General features: G+C 35.2%; 1 protein-coding gene and 1 pseudogene across 2 annotated transcripts; one reads left to right on the forward strand and one right to left on the reverse strand.

Annotated features, from left to right (window-relative positions):
• The first annotated feature begins 853 nt into the window (after positions 1-853).
• On the forward strand, positions 854-7,935 carry LOC145821677 (blue copper protein-like). The gene is made up of 5 exons (XM_082918227.1): positions 854-965; positions 5,408-5,552; positions 5,596-5,656; positions 5,757-6,075; positions 7,706-7,935. The coding sequence occupies exons 1-5, from the start codon at positions 854-856 to the stop codon at positions 7,933-7,935; spliced, it is 867 nt and encodes a 288-aa protein (XP_082774353.1).
• A 5,566-nt stretch (positions 7,936-13,501) lies between these two features.
• LOC145822663 (putative carboxylesterase 7 pseudogene) lies at positions 13,502-14,715 on the reverse strand (annotated as a pseudogene). The gene has a single exon (XR_014364298.1). The product of XR_014364298.1 is annotated as a putative carboxylesterase 7 pseudogene (transcript).
• Positions 14,716-23,691: the final 8,976 nt, after the last annotated feature.

Genomic DNA, 23,691 nt, shown 5'->3' on the forward strand with positions numbered 1-23,691 from the left:
ATACGGGGAGGAAATAATTCTCCTCGTATAATCCTGTTGACCAAGTCCACGCTCCTCCGTACGACGTTGCTTTGTCACCTGAAAACACAAACGTGAGCTAGCCGGCGGGTGTGTGCCGGAAACCTCTCCGATGCCTAAGTCAGTAAGCTTGACAAATAGACAAAGTTTTATGTTCTCAAAAAGGTTGTGTTCAATTACCTCCTCCAAGGTGATGCTTGTGGGCTTTTATAGGTTTCGAGTGGCATAATCCTAGTAGGACTTGTACTTCTCCATGCAGAGTCCTCCTAGGATTCATTCTCCTAAGGATAATGCTTATCCTTTTACACCCTCCCCCACTGCTTAAACCAAGTGGGATGGTTTTCTTTATGGCCGAACTTCCATTTGACCGAAGTAAAATTGGCTATACCGAGCCACAGAGGGCCGAACTATCCTTAGCTCGGTCTTCTCCTCTAACTCCTTACTTCGGCTGCCCTTGTTCAACCTTGGTGTGCTTAGATCAAACTTCCAAGTAACAAGTTCTGACCGACCTAACCATTGTATGTCACGACCGGACTAATTCCGAAACCGGCCTTCCCAGAACATACTGCGACCGGACTAACTCTGAGACCGGCCTAACTCCGAGTTGCCTCCGGACCGGAGTAGCTTTACTTTTCCTTGGGCCGACGCAACTATCTCTTCTTGAGCCGGAGTAATCTCACCTCCTTGGGCCGGAGTATCCATTACGGCCTTTTTACTTAGTCCTTTGCGTTTTGGGCCTCAAAGCCCAACTCGAAGCTCGGCCCAATTTTTCCCAAAAATTACCCTCTCAGATCCCAAGCATGTCTTCTTTAGCATCCTTGCCATCATTTTTCCTATGATAGTCTCTGCCAAGGACTTCATAGTAGGCGACGAGAAAGGTTGGACCACAAATTTTGATTATCAAGCATGGGCATTTGGCAAGGATTTCAGGGTTGGAGACAGACTTGGTATATCTCTCAAACTCCAATTATATTTCTTGAAGAAATGCTATTCGTATAGAATTGTTATACTGAATTAATTGCCACTAGAATAATGTGACAATCACATTTTTATAAGTAAATATCATTTAAATGATCGAACACTTTGTTTTTAAAATGATAAATTCCTCACATCATTCTATATATTTTCTCCATTTATGTATCACATACTTCTTAATTTTGTTGACCTAGTCTTTTCTGTTCATTTTTCTTCATCTAATATAACAAGCTAGTACTAATCACACTAACATTTATCAATGTAGGCACCTCCTGCATTTTGGTTCATCATGTTGTAATTGTATTAATTTTAAAATAAAAAATTTATGTGTTTGTGGTGTTTATATGTTTTGCGTTCCAAATTACTATTGGAAAAATAAGAGGTATTTTGGAAAGAATCACCAAACTAATTACACTAAGATTGTGTTCGAGTATAGAATTGAATAGATATTGTGGCCGAGAAAAAAGAGAAAGATATAGAACAAAAATGTGAAGAAAAAAAAATCTTTATTGCATTCACATTTCTCTCTCTTTTCTTTTTCTTTACAAACTTTATAAATATATAGGCCAAACACGTTGACCAGAATCATTAAAAATTAAAGGTGTTAGAAAAATTGATAATTTTATTGTTTACATTATATCCTCAGTAACGGCAAGCATACACTACAAGAATTTACACATTTGCCGACCACTTTTGCCGACCAAAAAAATTTTGGTCGCAAAAAAATGACATTTGGCGACCAAATATGAGTTGGTCGCAGAAGGTCACATTTTGGCGACCAAAAATGAGTTAGTCGCAGAAATTGGTATGCTTTTGGCGACCAACTACAAATTTGGTCGCGGAAGGTTACATTTTGGTGACCAAAAAAAATTAGTCGCCAAATTAGTACTTTTAGCGACTAATATTTTAGTCGCCGTTGATTGAGATTTGGCGACTAAAAAAGTTTGTTGGCGAAGGTACTTTTTCTGCGACTAATATGGTGTTTTGGTTGCCAAAAGTTTGGGAGGGAAATTTTAAACATGGAGGGGGGAAATGAAATTTTTTGGCGACAAAAAAAATTTGGTCGCCAATCAAAAAACGACGTCGTTTTGTACCTGGAAAACTGAAAAAAAAATTAAAAAAAGGCCCTGATCTCTTCTCTGTCTCCAACTCGCTCTCTGTGTAGTATGTTCATCTGCCCTCTCCCTCTCTCTGTGTTCTCTCTCTCAATCGGTGCCCACTCTCTCTGGCTCACCGAAGTCCCTTACCACCATTGCTCACGTCCGTCGCACATCGACATCGCCATGGCCATCACCCTCTGTCTAATGGACTCCTCATTTCTGGGGGATCCTCACCCAATCTCACCTCATCGCTGACCAGCGTCGCACGCCACTGCTAGCGCCACCGCCACTGCCACCACCACCGCCGCCGCCGCATCCTCACAGGTTCTCTCTCACTCTCAGTCTGTCTGACTATCTCTCTCTCTCTGTTTCTCGCTCTCTCCCTCTCTAGCCTTTGTCATCGGTCTCTCTCTGTCTGTCTCTATATATATATATATATATATATAATGCGGTGATCATCTGTATGGAGAGAGGGATTTGAGCCCTGATTGATGATTTTGAAGAGGTTTGTCATGATTTTGCGATATGATTTTGATTTTGAATATGCATTTCTCGCGATCTGGGCCGTGGTTCAATCCTCTGTTCGGTTCGAATCTCAGTAAGTTTGAGTTAAGTTGTGTGTTTTTTTAGTGATGTGGATGATGGCTAATTGAAATGGGATAATTTGATTTTAGGGTTTTTTGTTTTTTTTGGGGGGACTGTTGAATTAGCTGCGATCTTGCTGGTTTTTAGCTTGTTAGTTGGGTTTTTTTTGGTGATATTGGGTAATTTAGTTAACTGGGTTTTGATTTTGTCTTTGGATTTGGAATTGGGTCTGTAACTTTTGATCTGAATTGAAGTGCCTTCAAAGTTATGAAATTTAGTTGATTTTTTTTTATAGCATTTATACCATATGGCAGTTTGGATCATTGCTATTCCACACAAATATTGGGCGTTTGGGAATACGTAGTGTTTCCCCTACTAATTAGTGATTGCATAGATAAATTCATCTGGAGCTCCCTCTCTTTGTATCTGGCTCTATATAATCTTTCATTTTATGCCCAACATGTGACCGAACATTTTCTGAATTAATTTGATGAAGGTTCTGCTAAATTTGTATGTTGGTTGAGTGCCTAAAAGAGTCATCTACTTCTTTGGAGATGGGACCCAACTATGTATGTATAATACAAACCTTATACATAGGAAAGGTGGAGTTCCTATATTGCTAAAAAGAGTACACTGGTAGTTTGATAAAAAAAAATTTACTATCCTGGAAATCATCAGAAATCATGGTGATGTGTGATCTATTCTGCTTGAGTCATTCTTTTATTAGTTTTTTTTTTAATTATTCCCATTCTTGAAGGACCACTTTTTTTCTTTGTAATTAAAAAAATATATATGTAACACACTGGTATCTATCTTCATTCCAGACTTCCTTTCCATGAGTTGAGGCAAGTTCAATTATGGCAGACATACCAGGTTATGTGAGAGCCTGCTTGCAAACTGGGAAACTTGTTTTCTTGGCAATTTTGGTCGCTGGAGGAATTGTCTTGCAAGTTTTGGTTAGTTGCATTCTTTCATGTTCATTGCTCTGGGTTCACTATATGCAATTATGTTGCACATCCCTTGTAACAAAATCATTATTAGTTGCTTACTTCTACTTTTGTAATGCCACAGGCTTGTGCTTTGTACAATAATTGGTGGCCAATGCTAACAGGTAGGCAGATGCAAGATTTCCTTATTTTCTTGGGTTTTTTTATATGGCTATATTAGGTATATCTATGAATTGGATTATCAATTTTTTGGTTTGGATTCAAATTTGGGATTTGACTATTTTGGCGTAAATTCCTGAAGTATAAAAGAGTTTAATTTTTTTTGTTTGAAGATTTTTATGAATTGTTTTACAAATTGTATGGTTTGGAAATGAACTCATCAAAAATAGTTTATGCACTTGTCATTCTGTAGTTGGTTTGATCTTGTTAAAAAATGGTTAATTTCTTTGTTGGCCCTTTACTTAGAGTGTGAGTTCATTGAAATAGGATGTTGATTAATTATGGTCTGAAGCTTGAAATCAAACCAACTTAAATATTCTGAACTAATGGACAGCAGACTTGTGGCATGTTTATGTATTGCAGTTTGATTTCAGTGATTAAGAGCATTGGGGTTTGAATGGCTTTCCTTTTGAAATTTTGATACTCAACTTTCGAAATTTTGATTAAATTTTAGTTTATGTTTTACATGCCTTTTGTTTATCTGTATGCAGGATCATCATGAGAAAGCATAAAAAATCACAATTTACTTTGGTATTAATGGACAGATTAGGTCCTCGATGGATTAGGCCCCGTCCACCAAGGCTCCCAATATTACCATCGATGGAGAGGTAATACACGTATTAAGGGATCCTTATTCAATTAATTTGTGGGATGTATTCATTTTAAAAACTTATCCATGTCAAGTTTCTTCCAGCTCGTGTGGCTCAACCCTGGTAATAATCATGAGCTTTTATGGGATTATGGAATGTGTGCTGATACTAGCAGAGGGGCTGCAGCTAGATTACTAGCAGAGGGACTGAATCTTCTAGTATGGCTTACCGCTCTCTCTCTCTCTCTCTCTCTCTCTCTCTCTCTCTCTCTCTCCCTCTCTGTATTTAAGCTAACTAAAATTCTTTATACTATTCACAGTCATTGTGGAAACAATCAGCTCTATGGTTTACCTCTCTCTCTCTCTGAGGTGTTTGGAGTCTCACGATAGATTTTAATGGTTGCAGGATTACAGAGAGCACAACGATGACACCACTGTACACTTTGAAGTTATTATGTCCGAGGAGAACTTGATCATGGCAAAGCAAGAGGGCTTGCTAAAGAAATTTAAACTCCCCACAACTATTAGCACAAGCAACATGCATCTGTTCGACCCAAAATGCATGATTAAGAAATATGAAATCCCTGAACAGTGTCAATCTTGAATGTGTGTTCTGTCATAATGATGTTGAAACCGTAGAGCATATTCTTCGTGCATGTCCTTTTGTTTGGAGGCTTTGGTCAAACATTGTGCGATGCTGGGGTTTTCAATGGGTCATGCCAGGTTCTGTAGATGGACTGCTGTAGTGGTGGCTTGGGTGTAGTATGTCAAAATTGGAGAAGAAAATCTGGATGGTCATTCCTATGGCAACTCTTTGGTCTATCTGGAGGCATAGAAACGAGTGTGTTTTCAATGGACTACAACCAGATTTTGAACCTCTATGCGACATTGTGAATGTTCGAGTAGCTTTGTGGACTAAGGCATCGCCACTACATGTGGCAGCTTCTGTAAATGATCTGGTGTACAACTTGCAGCAGGTCAAGTTCTGCCTGAGGAATGGTGGTTGAGTGTGTATCTGTTATGGGCATTTTGTTCTGCATCAGCTGCTATCTGCTCTGGTGTCTTAGCTGCTATCTGCTCTGGTGTCTTAGCTGCAGTGTATCAATTGTTTACTCTGCTGTCTGCTCTGTTATGCTTGTTGCTGTTCTGTTGACTAGTTTAGCTACGAGCAGAATGGTATGGTGGATGCAGATGTGGTATGGGCTACTGGCTTTCTACTTCTGGTTTTCTACTAGTTGAGTTTGAGGCTACATAGACTTGGTGGATGCATAGATGGTATGAGGCTACTTCTGAGTTTGAGTCTACTAGGTGGTTTTTTACTAGTTTTATGACTTAGCTGCTAGCATCTGTTGTGCTGCTGTGATGGATTTGGGTGTCTTGATTATGTCTGCTGTGATGATGTCTGGTATGGGTTATGGGCTATGCTGTGCTGCTGTGATGATATCTCAGATATGGGATTGTTGGGATTGTTCTGTTTTGCCAAGAGCTTGTTCCAGCTTGGAGGTCTGTTGGTGTTGCATGGCATTGAAGGTCGGATTTGCTTGGGCTACCAATTTGTCTGCTGTGAAGATATGGAGTGTGGCATTGAGTTTATCTATGGGTATGCTATTGTGCATGGAGTGTGGCAACTTAGCAGCTGTTGGTAATCCAGCAGTAAGGGTATTAGAGAGAATGGAATAGAGAAATTGTGTATCTGCTGCTGAGTTCTGTGGTCAACTTATATCAGTCTAGCCAGATTTGGTATCAGTCCAGCCTTTCTTCATTTTCTGCTGAGTTCCGTTGTTTACAGGTGTTTAAAGCTCAAAGGTGCAGCTTGGCTATGCTAGCATATTGAGCTCCAGGATTCTTTCATTGATTAGAATTTTTTAATTTTAGAATTTTTAGAATTTTAGCAAAGGTGCAGCTTGGCTATGCTAGTTTAGAATTTTTTTGGATTCTTTCATTGATTTTCCTTTTAATTTTTGTTCAATTACTTATTGGTTTTCAATGGATGGATGTTTAAAACTTGTCTCAATTAATGTTTTGAATGGAATGATTGTAAAGTTTGGGATTGAGCAGGAAAATATGATGAACTTTAATGTTATATTTGGGTTGGGTTGAATGAATTTTGTTCAATATTGGATTGAATGTTTATAAACAAAAATTGATTGTTAAAAAAAAAAGAAGAGAGATTTGGCGACTAACTAATTAGTCATTGATTGTTTAATGTCATTTGGTGACTAAATAATTGGTCGTCAAATTTTACACTTTTGCGACTAAAATCATTGGTCGGCAATTCCTTACCTTTTGGCGACTAAATTATTAGTTGGCGATTCCTCAACTTTTGGTGACGAAAACAGTTGGTCGCCGATTTTTTGCTTTTGGCGACAAACATATTTTGTCGGGAAAATATTACTTTTCGCGACCAAAGTGTTTTAGCGACTAAATTAATTAGTCGCGGTAATCATATATTTAGCGATCAAAAATTTAGTCGGCAAATCCAACTTTTCCCGACCAACCAAAATTTTGGTCGCGAATTACTTTTGCCGACCCTCAATTGGCGACCAAAGTAGCGACCAAAAAATTGGTCGCGGATAACTTTTACCGACCAAAAATGGGCTTTTAGCGACCAATTTTTTGGTCGGCAAAAGTGTTAATTCTTGTAGTGATAAATACCACGTAAACAAACATTTCATATTTGAGTAACTAAATTTTTCAGAATTAGAACATAGACACCAAATTATCAAGAAGTGCTATATTAGGAACCATTAGTGAAACTAGTCTTGCGAACAACAATTATGAATTTATTTATCGAAAACTAACTAAAATGATGTTTTTAATTTTTCTCCATGTTTGGTTTGGTTTTCAATTTTTTTTCTTCTAAAAAACTAAAAATTAGTTTCATAAAAAAAAATGAAAAAAAATCAAGATCACTCATTATTTTTATATAGTTTTATCTTTTTTGACGGAAGAAATAATTTTTAAAAATTTAAAAATATAGTTTTTATATTTAATTTTGTTAAACTAATTTCTATTTTTTTAAAAAATTCAGAAAACCGTTTCAGACACATAAACCAAACATGGCCAATTTGCACAAAAAAAGAAAGCCATATGAAAATGGTGATTGTGAGTGTTTTTGAGTTTTATTATTTTTTTCACCAAATAAATTTTTTGTGTTTTTTTCACCCATAGAAAAAGGGTCATATTTTGAAATGAAACCAAATAAATTAATTTATTTACAAGATCTATGAGGAGTTTTTTAATCTTAGTTTCCAATAAAATGATTGTTGCAGTTTTCCAATATCCATTCGGAGCTCATAATGTGTTCATGGTTAATGCAACTGGCTTTCAGAATTGCATTGTGCCACCATCTAACCTGGCTTGTACTACTGGCAATGACAAAATAGTACTTGCAACATCTGGGGAAAAGTGGTACATTTGTGGTGTTGGTGAGCATTGTGCTGTTGGAGGCCAAAAGTTGTTCATCAATGTTTTCGATGACTGGCCTTGCTCAACAAGTTAGACTTCTGGAGTCACTGGGAATGCTTTTCACCTAGTAATGCTGTTGATTGTTGCAATTTTTGTGACGGTTTTGGGGGATTGTTTTTGATTGTTTTTCTAAATTTATTTATTTATTTTAAAGTTTACATAACACTTACAATTGTTAGTTGCTTGATTTATGCACTGTTGTACAATGTTTACAATGTCGCAATTGTTGTGTCGATTTTTGGGGCATTTTTTTTGATTGTTTTTCAAAAACATTTATTATTATTTTTGGTTATCTTAAAGTTTTCATGGTCTGTTTCTGTATCAGACAATAATTCATCTATATGGGTAAATTATAAATATACCCACCTGACACTGCAAGAAAATTGGGAATTAGGAGCGTTTTTAAAATGCCGCTATAGTCTAGAAAAACGCCGCAAAAAGATAAAATGACGTTTATAAAATTCATCGCTGATGTGGCTGTTGTCATAAATATGGCATTTTAAAAACGCTACTAAAGACTTTACACGACTTTTTTTAAAACACTACTAATTCTTAACATGTCCATCAGAGGAGTTATCTATGACGTAATCATGATGACATTTTGCAACATTTTTATGAAAAATGCCACCATTTTTTTTTATAGAAATAAAAAAAGAAAAATCATAGTTAATGGTCGTTTGACTTTTGTTCAAAGCAAACCTATCATCCCTCACCATTTTCAAAATATATACATAATGTGAGTGAATATTCATTTTTCAATTTTCCATTAAAAAAACCCCTTAAAACACAATATGACAATACAAAAAAATAAAAATAAAAATAAAAATTGCTAATATTTTCTTATTTTAATTAAAAAATAATAATATTCACTGTGCTCTCCATACTCTAAAAATAACTTCATCCAAAGCTCTTTTCAGCTTCATCAAGTCATCAAATGATGATTGTATAATTGAATCATCCAATTCCATTAACACAACTTCAATAAACTTGAATGGTTGGAAAATCTACATGCTGTTGCATACCATGTCAAGAAGGTTAGAAAGATAAGAAATTATGAGCCAGCATGGAATGGATGCGTTGCGTATTAAAATATTTTATAATGACATGTGAATTGTGTGTGAATTAAAAAATATTTATTTTAAAAATTTAAATTTTTCTTATTTGTCTAGTCATGTAAAATGTAAATATATATATTTATTTATTTATTTTTATAAAAAGTTTTACAAAGATCATATAAAAAAAACCACAAAAAAAAAAAAAAAAAAAAACTATGTCCAAACACTTCATAATAACAGGAAAGGAAAGTTGGTTAGAATTGTGTCAAAATAGCATCGCATCATTATGACACTAGTGTTATAATTTGACATTTTGCTATTGTAGTATGCCAAATTATAATTTTGGCAATACTATTTTGGCATGCATCATTGGAGATGCTCTTATAGTGACTTTTTAACTAAAATATTATGTTTCTAAACGTGACTACAATTTTAAGAGCAATCAAATCTAGGATGTCTCAATTTGTGATTGATTCCCAAACAAGCCCTTTTCATCACATGACTATGGTAGTGTTTGATAAAACTAAAAATTAAGTATTGAAAATTTAATGTTGAATTTTTAAGAGATATTTACCAATAAATCCTATCTCACAAACAGTTTTACCGATTGGTCCTAAGGTTATTTCTATTGTTTTGATTAGTCCTATTAGTGGGGGAATGTCTTATCAGTTGATCTTATTTCCTTTGTTTGGTAACATTGAGTGGTCAATTATACCCTTCCTTGTGCGTGTCACGTGACATACATCATTCCAAGGCAAAAAGCATAAAGAGCCTTAGTGTACTTTATTGATGTGTGGACCCACCGATCACTCTCATAAAGAGTCTTAGTGGACTTTGTTAATGTGTGGCACCCACCGATCACCCTCATAAAGAGCATACTTTGTTGATGTGTGGCAGTATACTTTGTTAATGTGTGGCACAATTTTGCAGTGGTTGTGATACAATTGTGTGTGCCACGTGACATACATTATTCCAAGGCGAAAATCATAAAATGCCTTAGTGCACTTTGTTGATGTGTGGTACCCACCCATCACCCTCAATGTGACACGTGCCAAACACAAATTTCGAAAACACACAAACATGAGGGTGTGCCACACCAAAACATCACCTACTCACCCGGTTAGACTAATAAGTAGTGGTATTTATGTCATTCAACATTATAAAGGACCAAATATATCAAAAGAAAAAAACTTAAGACTAAATGGAGCACAATTTCAAGATTTAGGATTTATTGGTAACTTTCCCAATTTTTAAGTTGAAATGTTGTTTGATAAAAATTGAAGTAGTAAACTAAAATAAATTGTTTGATATGTATAAGATCAAATTTAAAATTTATTATTTTTAAATTGTATATTTTAATTATTATGTTGTGATGGTGGTGGTGGTGCTAGTGGTGGTGGTGGTGGTGGTGGTAGTAATGGTGATGGTGGTGGTTGTGGTGGCATGGTAACATTAATGGTGGTGGTGATGATGGTGGCGGTGGCAATAGCAATGGTAGTGGTAGTAAAACGATGGTGATGTTTATGACAACAATAACAATGATGATGAAGGTGGTGGTAGTTGTGGTGGTAGCGGTGACGATGGTGTGGTAGCGGTGATGGTGATGGTGATAGTGATGGTAGTGGTAGTGGTGGTGATAAAAACAGCGGTAGAGATGGTAATGATAATGTAATGATAGTGGTGTTTATGATGACAATGCTTATGACAACAATGACAACACCTTATATCTCTGTGGCTTCAAGTATGCATGATTCAAGCTCAACATATCCAAACCAAGGAATGAAACCCAAATCAAGGTCCAAAATGACAACCCAAAAATAATCGAGGCCCAAAATGAGTGTTGGTTTTTTGTCTAAAGAGTTAAACCAATTCACAAAAATAATAAATAAATAAATGGCAAATTATTCACAAGTCTTTTTAAATAGTATGTGTTCTATTTATTCTCAAAAGCTTTTAGGTAGACTCAAAAGTCCTGTGCCTATTTTTCTTTTCCTCTTTCTTTGTACCTTACTTCTTCTCTTTATCTCTTTTTGTCTGATATCCGGTGATGACCATGCCTTTCTTATTTTCATTCTCTTTCTGATCTGCAGTCACTGGTGACCATCATTGATTAGGGTTCACCGATAATCGCCAAATACTGACTCCTTGCTTTGTACTCACCGACAGCAAAGGAGATGAGTTTCCTACGAAGAAGACAAGTAGATCTACTTACTCAGATCTACATCAGATTTGAGTAGATCTGCGTCATATCCGGCTAGATCAAAACCAACATAGTTGACGGAATACAAACCTCTCTACATCTGCCTATTTTATTTGGTCTCTCAATTTTTCCATACTACACACTTCTATTTTCCTGTTTTAATGGAGAAAATTTTCAAGTTTTGAATAAATTGTTTTCGAATTTTAGTTACAGGCGATGAAAACTGTAAAATTTTACAATTTTAATTTTTTTTTGGTACTGAAGTGAGTCATTCGTAAAATTTTATAGTTTCATAACATTATTTAGAATTATAAAATTTTATAGTTTCATAACATATTTTCAGTTTGATTAATAAGAATAAATATTTAATAGTCATGTTTTGAAACTGTAACATTTTGCAGTTTCAAAACTTGTTTTTCAATTTAATAAATATTGGAGATTATTTTCTTAAACCGTACAAAAATAGAAAATAACATACATATTTTTCTCATTGTTGCTGTTTGTTATTGTTATAGTTTTTTTCCCCCTTATTTCAGTTTACCAATATTTAGTACATTTTGTTATATATTTTCGGTCTAATTTCATAATTTATTCTTTTTTGGGGGTTAATATTCTAGACATCCCGGTGAGTCTTTGGCGATATTATTGACGTTCAGTGAACATTCTAGGCTCTCCGGTGACTTTCAGTGACATTTTGAACACTCTGACGACTTCTTAGTGATGTTAAACATTCCGATGAGTCTTTGATGACCGTCTAATGGAAGTCCGACAGTGATGAGATGTAGTAGCATCTTTAAATTTATAAAAACAAAGATAATTTTTTGGTAACAATTAAAAATATATAGGATTAATTGGTATAAGTGATTTGTTTTGAAATTAAATGAGTTTTGAACTTTATGTATGGGACCTACCAGTAAGTTTCCCTTAATAAAATAAAAAGTCTAAAGCACCAGAAATAGGAGGAATTTTAAAATTACTTTACCCAATTATATTTGATGCTATCCGATTCTAAGAAAAAGGTTTAGGAGAACATTAATAAGGTAGGATCAATCATAAGGGTAAGGAGGTCAAAATTATCAAGATTCGCATAAGGTGTATACTGAATTAGTTGAATTAAAAATCAAATATTTTGTACGTAAAACCTAAAAAGCTAATCTATTGCCATCCATTTTTTTGTTTCAATTGTGTAAATTAACTTCAACTTTGAACTAGTACAAGCTAGGGGTGTAAATCTGGCCCGGCAAGACCCATGTCGGGCCTCGCAGGCTCCCGAAAAAATTCAGGCCGGGCTGACCAACAAGCCAAAAAATTAGGCCTAGCCCCAAGCCCAAGCCTCGGGATATTCGGACCTTGGGTCGGCCCAGTGGGCTTGGGCGGGCCTGAACAATTTTTTTTTTTTTAAAAAAAATTTCTAGCAAAATTTTATTATTTTTCACCAAAAAATACACTAGGCCAAGCGGGCCAGCCCCATGAGCCGAGTTTCAAAACGATGGCTCAGGCCCTGGCCCCCTGGGCCCATCCTAGGCCGCCCATGGACTGCGGACTATTTTTACACTCCTAGTACTAGCCTGTGTGGCATTAACACGTTGGATAAAATTAATGTAAACTTTTTAAGGGACTCAATCTTTTTTCTTTGAATTATTGTATAAGTGATTGTTTCATATTAATTTGATGGTATATGAATGCTATATTACAGGATGGTTAAAATTTACTTTATTAAATTTAAAATTTGTAGACTCAAATTTGAGAATAGTCATTTTTGTAAATAAGATTTATCTCGAATCCCATCTAACATTAAGTGAACTAAACTAAGCGTATTTTTTTAATGCTATTTTAGATTAGATTAATGATTCATTCACACAATTTTATTTTTTTTTAATTTCTCCCAAATGTATTTTTGACCGGTAAGAATCCAATTCTTAATGGCCAGAAATATATTCGGAGAGAATTTGAGGGAATAATTGCATGAATCTAGCATTGTTGTTTTTATTAAATGGTCTTAGCCATCAAAAGAGAGTTTTTGTAAGGAAAGTGATTTGTAAATAAAAAATTTATACAAAAAATTCTACAAAAATGATGTGCCGGTAACATTTTAAAAATTATAAATCACTTTTATTAATTTTTTAATTTGAAATAAATGTACATAAATCTTTCATGTCATTCTTCAAGAGTTTTTTGTACAATTTTTTTTATTCGTATATTATCATTCTTTTTGTACTACTAGAAAAATTGATTTTATGTTTTTTTTTAATTTTAATTATTTTACAATTGGTAAAATAATTAAAACTGCATCACAAAACAACTAATATACAAAAAAGATATCACATTTAACGTTGGGCTTGAGCTTGGTCTTATAAGTATTATTATAAATATGATTATAAAAAAAAAATGACAAGATCGCATCATTAGCAATGCTGGCCTAAAATTATTATAGGATTATAGCACAACCAAAGGGGCCCATTTCATCACCACACTACACAACACAACACAATTCACACTAAATTTAATTACCAAAAGTAAAAAGCCACCCACACTTGGTTGATGAAAGTTGCAATCTTCTTTACCAAAGACCTAGCATTCTCACTTGTTGGGTTCTCCAAATGGAAGCAATGTTTCTCTGCTTTAGTCTCCACAATCTGCAGCTTGCCACCCCATCCACTCTTCTTCAACTCCTTACAGTAGGCCTCACCCACCTCCCTTAAATGATCATCCTCAGCCAGTAACACCAACACCCCCTCACACCCCATCCTACCCAAGTCCTCCGCGGACGGTTTCAGCCTCGGATCCTCCAACCCGGTATTTGTCGGGCACATGAACATCCACATCTCGTCATCATCTTCCCTCCCTCCGAAAAACGGGTGGACCAAATCGCCCCGACAATTTTCACTCACCTGACCCGACCCGAACCGTCAAATAATGGGAGATGGTTCCTCCGCCACTATCTCCACCCACAAACACCCTATCAAAATTCGCGTGGTGGTTGAGCCACGGGTCAGGCCCATTTCCACTGACGTGGGTCGCCACCCACCGGAGCGCAGCCCAACAATCCTCGTAACAAGCGGGTATGGGGTGCTCCGGTGCCAGCCGATACTCCACCGAGACCGCGATGAGGGATCTGACGTGGGAATCGTACATTTGGGAAAAGGCGGATTCAAACAAGAATCCGCCGCCATGGATGTAGAGGAGCACTGGGAGTTTGCGGGTTGGGTCGGATAGCCGGGGCAGGAAAATCTGGGCTGAAATTTCGGGTTCGGATGAGATGAGCACGTCCTTGCACTTGACGCCAGTGACGGGGTCGTCGGACGGCGGGATTTTCTCAGTGGATGGAGCAAATTTCTCGACCCGACCGTCTTTGTAGACCCGGAAGAAGCGGAATTCGTGAGCAACTTCTAGGTTTTCGGACTCCATTGACGATCTTTAAGAGCTATGAAAACGAAGAGATTGTGTTGTAAATGGAATTTCAAAAAACTAGCAAGGAATGGTTGTTTGTGTGTATTGTCTTCTCTTCTTTATGCTCGGCTCTCTTTTTCATACGTAAATGCAAATAGGAAATTCTAATACACACCCTTTTTAAAATTGGATATGCCACTTTTAGTTATGTTTTATTTTATTTTAATTATGACATTTGAATTTTTTTAATTATGTAACATATTATGTTTAGTTATTATATTTTTAAAAATTTTTTAACATGTCCTACTTTTAGTTATAACTCAAAAAATTTATATTTTGTCATTTTTTTTTTATTTAATTATAAAGTGCATATGATACAAAATCTGCGCAACATAGTGTTTCCAAATGCAAATAGGTGGATAGTATAGGAATTAAATAGAATTTCAATTCTATTAAGTCATTAAAGTGTTTAATTAAAATGAAGGACGAGTTACATTAATAGTCCTAGTAATTTGAGACTTGTGTGACTTTAGTTATTGACTTTGCAATTGTGATACATATAATACTAAATTTTAAATTTTATTCCAAACAAATACAATCAATGATATTTCTTTTGCAAATGATCTATTTTAAGGGCAAAGCCATCATACAACTTATTTTTGTATTGGTCAAATTATATGTTGTTTGAAGTGTAATGCCCCTATTTTAATAAATAATGTTAGAACTTTTTTAGTTATAAAGTTCTATTTGATTTGGTTTTCAGAAAATTTTCTAAGAAACTAAAAATTAAATTGGTGAAGAAAAAAAATTAAAAGTACGTAATTTTTATATAATTTTAACTTTTGGGAGGGTAGAAACATTTTTTTAAAATAAATTTTTTTTGATATTTATTTTCATTAAATTAGTTTTTATGTTTTTTAAGAGTCAAACATAATAACGACTTTGATATTATTATTAAACCAATCCATTAAATCAAAAGTTCAAAACTAAAAATATTTCATACATTAAACATATCAATTATACATTAAAAGAGTAATAACTACCCCTTACAGGATTACCATCCAAAAATATCTGTTAATAATAAATAGAACAATTTATTACATGATAATCATTAAAAAAATGTCAACAAAAACAATCACCTATTACATGATCATCATCTAAACACATACTAAAAATTAATTTGGTAAAAAAATTAAAAAAATAAAAGATGTAAAAGATTTATTATTTTTATATAATTTTATCTTTGGTAGGTATAATTTTTTTTAATATTTATTTTTGTCAAAATAATTTATGTTTTATCAAATTGACAACTTTGCTCTTGAAATTGGGCAACAGTATCTTTAATTGTCCTTATTCGGAACAAGATTACGTGAGAATCCGTATTTAATTATTCTTATAAATACATTATATGATGTGAATAATAAATTAAATCTTATATGAACTATTTAATAAAATTAATATTCAGTAAATTAAGTAAAAGTTATTCTAATTTATAACACTAACAAAAATATGAGTAAGAATAATAATTTTGTGGATATTCAATATTTGTTATTTGTAATTATTTTTGACAATGATTCAACTTAATAATTACCCTTACTAAATATTTTAGTTGAAAAAATTTAATTAATTAATTTTAAAAAACTCACCCAAATACATATTTATATAAATTTATTATCCAATTCAAAAAAAAATTAAAAATTAAAAAAAAAGGGCTTAAGTGGCCGGTGGGGTTAAGTCACCCCCACAACTTGTCACTTTGCATAATAAGCTACACATAAATTATGATTGAAGTATTGAATTTTGAAAGATTTGTCTTCATACATCATAATGAAGATTTATCTATCTATATATGCATGTAGGGATGGCAATTTGAACTCGGCCCGATAAGAACCCGACCCCCCGACCCTGCTTAGAACGGGTTTTTTTCCGAAAATTACTCCCCATAGGGTTGGGGATGGTATTGAAAATTAAATCCCCGATAGTTTTCGGGCTGAGGACGGGGATAGGTTCCCCTGGCCCCGACCTTGCCCCGTTAATCCACGAATTCCCCTTATATATATATATATATATATATATATATATGTTTAGGGTTATTAGTCTCACTTTTTCTCTTTTTTTTCTTCTCTCACAAACTGAAGTTGATCTCTCTCTCTCTCTCTCTCTCTCTCTCTCTTCGTCTCCCTCATTGCTCCTCCTGAAGCTGATCTCTCTCTCTCTCTATGGGTGGCACTCTCACCTCAAACCCTTCCTTTTCGAATCTACTTATCTCAGCGGCTCCTCCTCTCTCTCTCTCCCTGACGGCGGCTCTTCTTCTTTCTCTCACTGGCAGCAGCTCCTCTTCCTCTCTCTTTCTCTCTCTCATGGTATCTCTTTTTCTCTCTCTCACGGTATCTCCTCCTCTCTAATTACTCTATCTCTCTCTCTCTGGTTTTTGATTTTGTTCTTCAAATTTGGAAGTTCTGGTCACCACCGGTGCCAAGATCCGAGTTGAGCTCAGATCTGTTGTTGATGAAGATAAAGAAAACAATGATTTATTGAGCTCAAATCTGCCTTTGATTTTTGATTTTTGATTTTTTACATTTGAGCTCAGATCTGTTACATCTGTTGAATGTATATGTTAAATATGGTATATGGATGTGTTGTTGTTGATGATGATGATGATGAACAGATATGATTTGGTGATGATGTTGTTGTTGATGATGAATTCTTGTATTCTTATAGATCTAGAGCTGATTTTTTTTTTTGGCCGAGAAATTTTCGGGTTCGAGGAAACCCGATTCCCGTTAAGGGGCGGGGCCGGGAATAGGTTCCCCGTCGAGGATCGGGGCCAAAGATGGGGGAATTTGAACCATCGGGGATTGGGGACAGGGAGTGTAATCCCCGGCCCCACCCCGGCCCGTTGTCATTCCTATATGCATGCAACTTTCTCATCAGAAAGAGAACAAACAAACAAACAAACACACACACACACACACACATATATGGAAAATGAATGAGACCTCCTTTTTGGAGACTCCCATAGTCTCCAAAGTGATCTATACCACTCATGACGTGTGGGGCCGACATCATGAGTGGTGTGGATCACTTTGGGGGTTGTGGAGGTTTCTAAAAAAGAGAGGAAGAAAGAGAAGAAGAACATATGCTAGTATTTTCTTACCATTTCCTCACCTCATTTCAATCTCATTGCTAAGTAAGAAATTTCTCAAAATCTTCTCATTCTTTTTTTTTTTTTTTTCAATTTCAAATTTTATGCAAATGCTAATGAGGCTAAAAATCTTGATAGAGCTTTATTTGTAGTTGCATGTGAATTTTGTGTTATATATATTAGATGTTAAAGGTTGTTTATATATTAGTAGTATTAAAATCATGATATAATATTGAATTTAGGTTTGCACGTGTAATTTGTGATATTAAAAAGATAATTGAAGATTTTATTTGATTTGATCTTATGGTTATTAAATCTGTCAAAATTTTGTACGAATTTTAAGACAATTTTATACTTGAAATTTCTCTACAAAGTTGTTAAGAATGATGTCTAGTTCATCCAGAAATTTTTGTATCAATTATTATAGTTTTGTAAGAAATTATAAGAAATTTTAATTAAATATGAAATTTTAGGCAGATTCTACTGCATGTTTGAGAAATTACTAAAAATCCTATGTTAGATGAAATCTGGTATTTTTTGAGTTAAAAATGAAATTTGAGAAGTCTAGTTTCATCCTCATTTTTTAGGTTATGGATTTGGTTCATAAATTTCAATGTGGATATATTTTAAGAAAATATTACGAATTTGTGTCATGTAATTTCTTGTAATTTTACAAAATTATTTATAACTTATTTTTAGGAAATTATTTCTGAAAACTGACCATAACATGGCTGTTGAACATTGCAGATAATTACATGAATTTTAGAATTGTTTAAATAATTTAATTGTAATTTTAACCATGAAGATTGTGTTCTGAAAATTCTGGACAGAATGTTAAATAATCAAGATTACCACTTCAATTATTTATTCCAACAAAAAATAAGTGTTGTGCTAATCTATTTAATTAGATCTTGTAAATTATTAATTCATGCATGTGTGTTGTTATAATTTATTTTAGTATTTAAAATTATTATTTCACATCATGATTTGATTTAACTGTTTACAATAATTTGTAAACATTGATGGATTATTGTAGAGCGTATGTGTTAATATTTTTGTTGAAATGATCGATTGTGATCTAATTTTGTAATTATTAGTGATTATTATGAAAGTTAATTAAAATGATCAACGAAATATACGAAATTAACGGTTGACGGTTAATACTGGTTGTTTAGGGTGAGTCATGGTTTTAAATAGTGTATGGAATTAATGGTTAACGGTTAATATCGATTCTTCAGGGTGAGCCTTGGTCTTGAGAATTTTTATGTAAATTGTGTTGTGAAACCCTAAGATGACATGAGACTTATTCGAACCTTTTTTGATATTCGATTTTGAAATAAGGGTGGATGTGTACAGGTGGCACACAGGGAGATTACGTACCCCTAACAGACCATTTCCTTGGGGCAGACCACGAATGCCACTACTTTGGTATATAACTTTGGACATGGGCATTCCTGATAGTTACGGTTGGTAAAACTTGAATATTTGACCAATGGGGGGTTTCAAATTAAACGTGGTCATAACTCAGTGGTTGATAAGTTAAATCTCTTTGGTGAGATTCCGAGTGTCATCTAATTTATTAAAATTGTTGAAATTATTTTAATGGTTGTAATTTATATTTACGATTATATTATTATATCATGTTTATAATCCTCTTGTTTTTCTTTTAGAAAAAAAGGTAGGTTTGTTGTGTTTTTTTACTATGTTGCAGAGCTCATGACATATGTTTTGTTGCCCTGGCATTTTATGCTAGGTTTTGGCAAGGAAATAATTGAAGCTGAAATGGAGTTGACATTAACGTAGAGTCTTGATTGACTTGAAGTCATGACTAGAGTCGAATAAATTTTATTATATCTTATATATTAGCTATTAAGGACTTCATAATTACGCTTGATACTGTATTTGGATAATTTTAAGTTTTTCAGCATGATTAGAGTATCTCAGGACGCATGAAACGCGACCCTGAGCGGTTTTTATCTCATGATGTGTGAACTACCACCTTGAGCGATTTTTATCTCAGGACGCGTGAAACGCGACCTTGAGCGGTTTCTCTCATCTTCTCATGATTTCAGCGTGGGTAGAGTTATCTCAAGATGCGTGAAATGAGACCTTGAACGGTTTTTCTCTCATCTTTTCACGAATTCAGCATGGTTAGAGTGTGCATTTTTAGTTCTTTCCGCGTGAAACCCGTTTCGATTTAAGCTTGAAGCTCATTCATATGTTGTTATCTTGTTATTGCTTATTGCGTCTATTATTTCTTAGTGCATCACCTTGCATGATCATAAATTTTCAAAATAGCCGGCTTCGCGAAGTTTGTGAGTCTAGCTTTCAAAGTATATTTTTCGTGTATATCATTTGCATCATGTCCCTGAACTACGCTGGTTTGATTCCTTGTAAAGGGATACGTAGACAGCTTGTGAGCTTAACTAATTTAATTTATTTCTTGATTGTTTGCCCAAGTCTTACGGCCATATCAAAGGGGTCGTCTTCGGGCTTTGACATTCACTCATGTCATTTCATGACTCCGAGCTTTATCAAAGAGAGGTAACTGTAGACACCCCATTTTTGACGGCCCTTAAGACTTGGACGCCACTGATTGATGACTTAATGATGAATGTGTACGCGTGTCAAATGCTTGAATTCCTCAGCAGGAAACCTCAGTTTTGAACTTACAAACCTTGTGACTTGTTTTGGACCGAAACAGTAGTTTTTCAAGCTTGAGCGTCCAGGGACTTGCAAACCCATTAGTGTGGCTTGCCGCCCACTTGTGTGAATTTTCGAATCTTTTTACCAGCTGTGCTAGCCGTGTCTGTATAGATATTTTTGAGGTGGTCTCATATATTTCTATATATAGATGACTCCCTCTCATTTTTTTAGGATTAGAAAATTTTGGAGAGCAAAAGTTTTGGAAAATATTTATCTCTTTACATTTCTCTCTCTCCCTTGCAACTTATATAACCTTTACCTAGAGACTCTAAATCAAACCTTTAGGGATCTTTGCTGAGGTGCTTAAGCTTGCATTTTGGCACTTGAGACTGTGAAATTAGTGGTTTGGGAATTCAAGGGATCATTCCTCTTCAAGAGGTATACATTCTAGTTATTTTGTACCATCTCTTTCTCAACTTTTCTTGTTGTTTTTGAGTTGTTTATCACCTGTATTGTTGGGCTAAAACTTGTGGTTTAAAGCCATTAAAGGTAGGGGGTGGATCACCCTTCTTTGAACCTTGTTTCATAGTTTTTTATCCTTGTGTTTCCCACCTTTTTATCAACATTTTTTGAAACTTTTACCACTGGTTTTAGAGTTTTCTAGAGGCTAAAAATCATGTTTTGAAGTCCCAAAAATGGAGGGGGTAGCCTCCCTTTATTGTGCTTGTTTATTAGCTTAATTGCTCCATGTTTTTAGCTTACTTTATTAGCCATTTTTACTTTAATTGCAGCATTGTTTTGAGCTAATTTAGGACTATTTTTATGTGTTTGTTTCATTTATGCTTTGTATTGCGTGCTTGTAGTGTAATGGTCCTTATAGGCTTGGTGGTTTAGGCCTTAGCCACCAACCTATTTGAGTTGATAGCATCTATTTCTTGCTTTGCATACTTGTGTTCATCTCTAAGCATCTCTGTAATCTCCCTCCTTTCTTGGCCTTTTCTTTTTGTTTTGAGAGTTGCTCCAAAAGCAGTATTGTTTAAGCTTGAAGGGTGATATTGTGCTTAATGGTTTAATCCCTTTAGGGGTTCATTACCAATGGCATGATCTCCCTCTCATGCCTAAAACAATATTTGGTTTGACGCTTCTCTCTAATAGTGGACTCAAAGCTCATTATTGGACTTAATTGACTAATGAATAGAAGGTAATTAAAATGGTAATAAAATTGGGGTTAAAATTGTCATGACCCGAACCCGCCCCCATGGGTTAAGGGCATAACCGGCCAGTAATCAAGAGATTACAATGACCTCAAATCAAATAAAACATAACTCATCAGAGTAAAGGGGCCAAATGGAAGCAAATTTAAAACTTTGTCTATAGAGCTGTGCTTACATGGCACGTCATAACAATCCATATACATACATGTTAATAACTCACGTCAAATAAGTAATAACACGTAGTTCTATGTATACAGGATCATTCAAGTTTAAGTCAGTCAAACCCAAAGTCTGTATACAAAAGTAATCCGATGTTTTCGCCAACATAACCAAACTATATCAAAAGAACAAAAGAGGTGAAGATAAGTCTCGTGCGTGAGACGTTTGGGCTGACTCTCCAAAAACCTTGATTGTTTCTCACAAACTTCACTGAGGCTGGGTTTGGACCTCCCTCGGCTCACCTATAGACACATGAATGAGAGTGAGCGAAAGCCCGGTGAATAATATCAAATAAAGAAGATACGCGAGCAGTATTTAGAATGACATGCACCAAACGGCCTTGAGCCCAATTCATATTTCTATCTAGTATATATATATATATGGGTCAAGTAACTGTGGTTCCAAACACATCAGGCAGCCTCGGGCCTTATCCATTCATGTCAAACGGCCTTCGGCCTATCCAATCTTTCATTCAGGTCAAACTGGGCTCTGGCCCATTCATTCTTTCATTCCGATCAAACTGGCCTTTGGCCCATTCATACTTTCATTCATGTCAAACTGGCCTTTGGCCCATTCATACTTTCATTAATGTCAAACTGGCCTTTGGCCTAACCTTTCACTCATGTCAGACTGGCCTTTGGCCCAACCTTTCATTTGGCATAGCAAACATTTGTCCACCATTCAAATTAACGATCATTCGTATCAGACTATCATTCGTACCAGACGGCCTTTGGCCCAATCATCCATTTGGCATAGTAAACATTTGTCCACCATTCAAATTAACGAACTTATAAGACTTACACAGAAGTGAGCAATTGGACAAATAACATACTTCAGGTATCTTCATTAAGATATTACTCACAGTGTTCTGCCGGTGGATTCACCCTTGAGCTCGACCCTACACATTAAACACACATGGGTCACAAACAATTCAATCCGTTCTTAATTCATACATTCCTCTTAGGCCTCTTTCTTATTCTTTTAATTCATTCATAATGCTCAATGCATGCCTAAGAGTGCTTAGAAGTGAAAGAGAATGGAAAACGAAACACAGAATGCATTTACGAAATTTTAGAAACAGGGGTCCCCGCTCGAGCGTGGACTTCCTCGCTCGAGCGGACCCATTAGTTCTGCAAAAGTGCTGGTTGCCTCATTTTTACGCTCGAACGTGAATTCTAACGCTCGAGCTGAAGGCCACTCTACATAGCTCCCCGCTTGAGCGTGGACTTCCCCGCTCGAGCGGATATCAATGTCTGCAAAAATACTGGGAGCTCATATTTCTCGCTCGAGCGGCGCTTTCCCCGCTCGAGCAGACATGCCAAATTCTAGGTTTTCCAGAACTATTCTTGAGGCTTAATCTTGCATTCAAACTCAAATAACTTGCACACCATGACTTATACTTCACATGCAACCCTTCTAACATGATACAAATGCTAGATTACAACATTATGAAGCTTAATGTCCATGAATTACTTACATACACACATGATTTATATCAAACCCATCATCAATACTTCAATTTCATGCATCCAACACTCATGCTTCTATGAATTGCACTTGCATGTGAGTTATAACTTCTATTTCCAACTTAGATGATACAAATGATGATCAAAAGCATGAACTTTAACTACAATTCTACATGGATCATATTTTTCATGCTCAATTACACAACTTCATGGCAAATTCTTACATGCATGTACATATAAGCTTTAAATTCTTCAATTATAACACAATTCTTGTTCTTGATCACATACTCTCTTTGAATTCACAAAATTACAAACTTGACTTATAAATTTATGCTCAAATACTTACGTAGGAGCTTCAAACTTCATAAATTCTTGTTAATTTTGAGTGTAGGTTCCCAATCCACAATCTTTGAGCCAAAATGCACAATTCTCCCTCTTTCTCTCTCTAGAATCGA

This window comes from Camellia sinensis, chromosome 3, assembly GCF_055761805.1.
Source record: "Camellia sinensis isolate YWXY chromosome 3, ASM5576180v1, whole genome shotgun sequence".
NCBI classification, from domain to species: Eukaryota; Viridiplantae; Streptophyta; class Magnoliopsida; order Ericales; family Theaceae; genus Camellia; species Camellia sinensis.

Bases quoted from the DNA above. Each gene is read 5' to 3' on its own strand.
- LOC145821677 (XM_082918227.1), top strand. From the start codon at position 854: ATGATAGTCTCTGCCAAGGACTTCATAGTAGGCGACGAGAAAGGTTGG. The intron at 5,657-5,756 runs GTTTTCTACTAG...GTTTTTTACTAG, and splicing joins CTACTGGCTTTCTACTTCTG to TTTTATGACTTAGCTGCTAG. The intron at 6,076-7,705 runs GTAATCCAGCAG...TGATTGTTGCAG, and splicing joins TGGCAACTTAGCAGCTGTTG to TTTTCCAATATCCATTCGGA.